General features: G+C 41.8%; 2 protein-coding genes across 2 annotated transcripts; one reads left to right on the top strand and one right to left on the bottom strand.

Annotated features, from left to right (window-relative positions):
• Positions 1-413: 413 nt before the first annotated feature.
• Positions 414-1,615, top strand: LOC139954533 (uncharacterized). The gene is made up of 2 exons (XM_071954380.1): positions 414-536; positions 899-1,615. The coding sequence occupies exon 2, from the start codon at positions 941-943 to the stop codon at positions 1,613-1,615; it is 675 nt and encodes a 224-aa protein (XP_071810481.1). The 5' UTR covers positions 414-536; positions 899-940.
• A 25-nt stretch (positions 1,616-1,640) lies between these two features.
• Positions 1,641-4,935, bottom strand: LOC139954522 (citrate synthase-lysine N-methyltransferase CSKMT, mitochondrial-like). Its single transcript, XM_071954368.1, has 2 exons — positions 4,790-4,935; positions 1,641-3,566 (listed from the first exon to the last, which is right to left on the bottom strand). The coding sequence occupies exons 1-2, from the start codon at positions 4,929-4,931 to the stop codon at positions 2,710-2,712; spliced, it is 999 nt and encodes a 332-aa protein (XP_071810469.1). The 5' UTR covers positions 4,932-4,935; the 3' UTR covers positions 1,641-2,709.
• Between the last annotated feature and the right edge of the window lie 243 nt (positions 4,936-5,178).

The raw sequence follows: 5,178 nt of genomic DNA, 5'->3' as shown, positions 1-5,178 counted from the left end.
TTAATTTGTGTGTGTGTTTGTGGCAATGTTTATTATACACAATGTCAAAGGTTAACCACAGGCGACTGAGTTTTTGACAGTGAAGTTAAATAGCGCCACCTTGTGTCGAAACAAGTTTCAATTTTTTTTTTTCGGCATGCCCAAAACCCCGGCTTGCCTCCCGCGCATGCAATTAATTTTCCTCTATGCAATATTATCCGGAGGACATTATTGCATAATGTCCGCCGGACGGTTTGCATATGCAATTGTGTCCGCCCGGACACATTTGCATACGCAGTTGTGTCCGCCCCCGTGCAAAACCGTCCTTGCAGTAAATTAAACGCCATTGGTCGCGGAACACGTTTGCCATTGTTTACAAGGTAAGTGCATGTCATGAATGACAGGGGAGATGTTCGGCCGTGCCGTTGGGTGTTCGCTGCAATCTTAATACGTGAATATTCATGGTGTATGTACAGTCTAGTCATGTACATTTCCGCCGGACGGTTTTTGCATAGCCCTGGACACGATTGCATATGCAAAAGTGTCCGGAGCGGAAGGTATTGTATAAGGAAAGAAATACATCTGACACCGGCCGCATCTCGGGCCGGCTAACTAAACACTTCTGAGTTTCGAAACAAGCATTACACATAGAAGATGTGAAAGAGCATGTATGAGACCAGTGTGCATGCCATGTCCATGTGTCAAGTCGGCTATATAGGCCTACATAATGTTGGCATGACACCGACAGGTATCCAAGAGGAAACTTTCTCTCCTTTTGTTTTTCTTTGACATCTTCTTCTCTAGACCCCGGGCTTTAAGTATCCAACAACGACACTTCTGTTAAAGAAGAATTTCACCGTACACATAAGCAATAAACTCATTAAATTTGTTTGTATTTCTTGTATTATTTTTCTTGTAGAATAGGATTACGCAAAGAGATTGAGGGGGGAAAAAAGTTCAGATGGAAGGTGACGGTGCTCCTTCAAGCTCCCTCGCTATGGAGGACCAGTTAAATAACAACTTTGCTGCCGTGCCAGACTGTTTACTGCCCGATCTCGACCCAGCTAGTCTTTACAGTCTAGAGGACGACCAAGCCGTGCCCGTATTCGACCAGGCCGTGTCCAGTGGTATAGACACGCTTCTTAATGGGACGAGTTGGCCACCAAGTCAACGAGACGATGACGGTTATAGCCGTAGCTTTGAACAATTCGTAAACACCTCAAGAACACAAGGGAGCGCCCTGTCTCATGGAGATGTTCCGACTTCCTCGTCTTATCCACTGACTTCAAACGGGAGTAGTAGTTCCTCTCAAGGCGCTGATGGGCAGGCGCCCGTCCCAACTTCTACGTCACCTACGTCTGACGACGTGACGTCACTTCACTGCTCCATCTGTTTCCGAACTTTCAAACATAAATTGAGCCTCACCAACCACCAGAGGTCCCACACTACAAGGCAGCCGTACTCGTGTACGATATGCGGGGAGACGTTCAAGTACAAGACCAATTTCAAACGACACAAGCGGGGCCACGTGAGGGAGATGCGGATATGTAAATATTGCGGGCTAAATATGGACAGCGATTATGATTTAGTGCAACATGAGAAAGAACACAGACGTCAGCAAAAACCCTTAAAATAACTTTTTTTAATCAAATGGTGCACTTGAAAAATATTTACAATACAATTCTGGAATAAATTAAGTATGAGTGTAAACGAACCGACTTAAAAGGCAGTGGAAACTATTGGTAAAAAAAAAAAAAAATGTGGTAACAAGTACAAATGGGGAGAGGTTGATAGTATAAAACATTGTGAGAAACGGCTCCCTCGGAAGTGGAGTAGTTTTCGAGACAGAAGTAATTTTTCCTCGAATTTGAATCCGAGACCTCAGATTTAGAATTTGAGGTCTCGAAATCAAGCATCTGAAAGCACACAACTTCGTGTGACAAGGGTTTTTGCTTTCATTATTATCTCGCAACTTCGATGACAGACTGAGCTCAAATTTTCACAGGTTTGTTATTGTATGCATATGTTGAGATTCACCATGTGAGAAGACTAGTCTTTGACAATTACCAATAGTGTCCAGTGTCTTTAAGTTATTTATTTTGTCGGTATTGTTCTTGTGCACATCCACACTTATGGATACAACTTTTGTTACAAAGATTTCAATTTTAACAGATATATAATGAGCAAGTCTTGCATTCGTCAAACTTAAGAACTCTTCAAGGCCGCGATGGTATTTTGGCCGCGCGAACAGTTTTTTTATTGATCGCGCGTCATGATTTTTATCGCCCGACCATCGCGCGACCGACTGTAAACCGGCCTTCACTCTTTATGACACAGCGCTTACTAACAATTGTTTTATAAATGTTTTAAAAGCAAAATGTCTCAGCATCAGTGGTTTTTAAACTGTTGTTCAAAAGTTCGAAGTTGGCAAAAAACACAGTTAAGACTTTACATCAATATTTGATTTGGTACAAATCATAATTATGATTATGACTTATAAATAAATCTCTCCATTAAAACGTGCCACAAGTCATAATTCATAATTATGACTCATGCCAATTAAACCATATTTGTAAGATATATCTCGAATAAGTATGACTTTTTTTTCGACTTCTCTTCCGCAATTGTTCACAACAACAATAATTGTCGCTGAATGCACCTTTTACAAGCTGACTATCATTCTAAATCTTAATGTAACATTGCTCAAAGTGTTCATTCAATAAATATTCGTTATAAACAAGAGTTAGTAAATTTTGTAAGATAAAGAAAGTATTCTGTCCCAAAGGAAGAACCAATCTCCCTATAGGTAATTGACACCCGCCCTCTATCTACATTATTCTGACGAAGGGCCTCTTCAAGAAAAGACAACCTCAAATCAGGATTCTCATCAGAAAATTGTAGAAATATTCCGCCTGGTGTCAAAACCCGCACAGTTTCACTAAATGCGCACCTGGCAAGTTCGCTGTTCTTAGTGTTAAGCATTGCATCAAATGTTCCCTTCTCGAATACCATGTCAAATTGGTTGTTTCTGAACGGGAGTCTTGTTGCATCTGCGACTAAGAACTGAATTGGGTCATCTTGGTGGTGTAAGAGTGTTTTTGCTTGACGAGACTGAGATATAGCTTTGGCTTGTTGTTTCTTCGCTTCAAGGGAAATAGCTTGGGCTCTTCGTGTGTTTGGTTCATGAGAGATAGCTTGGGCTTGTCTTGTCTTTGCTTCATGAGAGATAGCTTGGGCTTGTCTTGTCTTTGCTTCATGAGAGATAGCTTTGGGTTGTTGTTTCTTGGCTTCATGAGAGATAGCTTGGGCTTGTCGGACTGCAGATGGGGAGAAGTCAATACTGATAAGCCTACAGTCCTCCACTTCCTTTAGCAAGTTACTTGAGAGCGTTGAGGTGCCACAACCGAGCTCCAGAATGTTCATGGCCTGATTGGGTGTCCTCTCTTGCTGGATGTACTTTGAGAGCCACTGATTGGCTACGTCGTGAGAAAAGAACCAATCAAATGAAGGGGATCTGTCGGCCTGCTTCTTTGTATAGAATTGATCCCAGTATGATTTCTTGCTCATGTCACTGCAGCATGGTGATGCTTTGGGTAAGATAAGAAGATATAAAAATGTTATTTAGTGAAAACTCATGCTCTAGTTTCAGGCTTTCACAGTCATATTGAAAACAAAGGATGGAGGTTAAACACCCAAGGTCAAAGTGTGGCATTGGTTGGACCTCACTCTGGTCTGACCATAGGGGGAACCAAGAAAGCGCAGACCAGGGGTGGATTTCACAAAGGTAGTCCTAACTTAGGACTAGTCCTAGGCAATGCTAAGAGATAGGACCAGTCCTAAGTTAGGATGAGTTACTGGTCCTAACTTAGGACCAGTCCTACTCTTAGTATTGGCATTGCTTAGGACTAGTCCTAAGTTAAGACTACCTTTGTGAAATCCACCTCAGGGCTCTATGTCATGTAGCTGCTTTTAATTACAAAAGTAGCTGAGCATAACAGTGATACTAAATGCTTACTACTGTAGAATAAACTTACCACCAGTCAAACTACCACGATTGTCGTCACAAGCACAATGTGTGACTCAGTGTATGTGGTGTAATAATTAATACCCCTTTTCTGCTTAGCAGAAATTTGTTGAGCAATATTTTCTGCTCTATGATATCATTGAGGGATTTCTACCTCCCTGGATGATGAAATCGAGCCTTGGTTTATCACCCAAGAACTTGCTAAATCTTATAAAATTAGACCCAGCCCAGTGTCCCAGTGACTGGGCCTGGGGCGCTAGATTCCTTTTTTCGAAATTTTTACATTATCGGCACTGTTTGTGAACGAAAGTTCTTTAGTTCTCTTCTGCTTGAATGAAGATGGACAATCTAGCTAGACCCAGTGCCACTAATGTAAAAATTTTGAAAAAAGGAATCTAGCGCCCCAGTCACTGGGGCACTGGGCTGGGTCTATTATTATAATATTTAGCAAGTTCTTGGGTGATAACAGGGCTCAATTTCATCATTGATGTTTCTTTCTGTTGATCATGATGTCCAATTCCTAAACTAAAACTACCGACCGTACTACTGGAGGTAGTAGTACAGTTCTGAGTGTAGCCTACATGTAGTTTTGTAGTAGTAGTAGTGGTGTAGTACTGTGCTGTATGTAGTGTACTGTAACTAGTACAGACTACACTACAGTAGTGCATAGAGTAAGGAGTAGTGTAAGTGTAGGGACTGCAGTAGTACGGTCGGTAGTTTTAATGTAGGAAACGGACATCAACAGAAAGAAACATCACTTCTACCACAACCTCTTCACAAACTTACAGATCGAATAAGTTATTTTGTTTTTGAAACGTCTCAAGTGATGACGGTGGTGTAATCGCATCGTACCCCGAGCTCTTGTCCATTTCACCACAGCAGACGGGAGGAGCCACGGGGAATAAAGTAAGCTCATGGGCGCAGCCATGTTTATTTAATTTTCAACAGTTGCGCTCTGGGTGGCGCCCTTTAGACTTTGTGAACGGGAGGCCGGGAGGCATTTGTTTTCTTCTGATTGCCACTGTCAAACTCTAAGTGCTTTTCGAAGGTGATTTTTGTTCTTCAAAATCGATTAAAAAAGGAAATCATTTTTTTAAGGTTGGCAATTCTATACTACAGAAAGAAAACAAATGCGAACGGGAGAATCACAGACGGCTTTGGCGGTGTAATGTGGG

This window comes from Asterias amurensis, chromosome 1 (assembly GCF_032118995.1).
Source record: "Asterias amurensis chromosome 1, ASM3211899v1".
Taxonomy (NCBI): domain Eukaryota; kingdom Metazoa; phylum Echinodermata; class Asteroidea; order Forcipulatida; family Asteriidae; genus Asterias; species Asterias amurensis.
This window is presented reverse-complemented; position numbering and strand designations above follow the sequence as displayed.

Excerpts from the sequence above, each read along its gene's own strand:
- LOC139954533 (XM_071954380.1), top strand. The coding sequence starts at position 941 with ATGGAAGGTGACGGTGCTCCTTCAAGCTCCCTCGCTATGGAGGACCAG.
- LOC139954522 (XM_071954368.1), bottom strand. The coding sequence starts at position 4,931 with ATGGCTGCGCCCATGAGCTTACTTTATTCCCCGTGGCTCCTCCCGTCT. Across the intron at positions 3,567-4,789 it reads CAAAATAACTTATTCGATCT|CATCACCATGCTGCAGTGAC; the intron begins GTAAGTTTGTGA and ends TCTTACCCAAAG.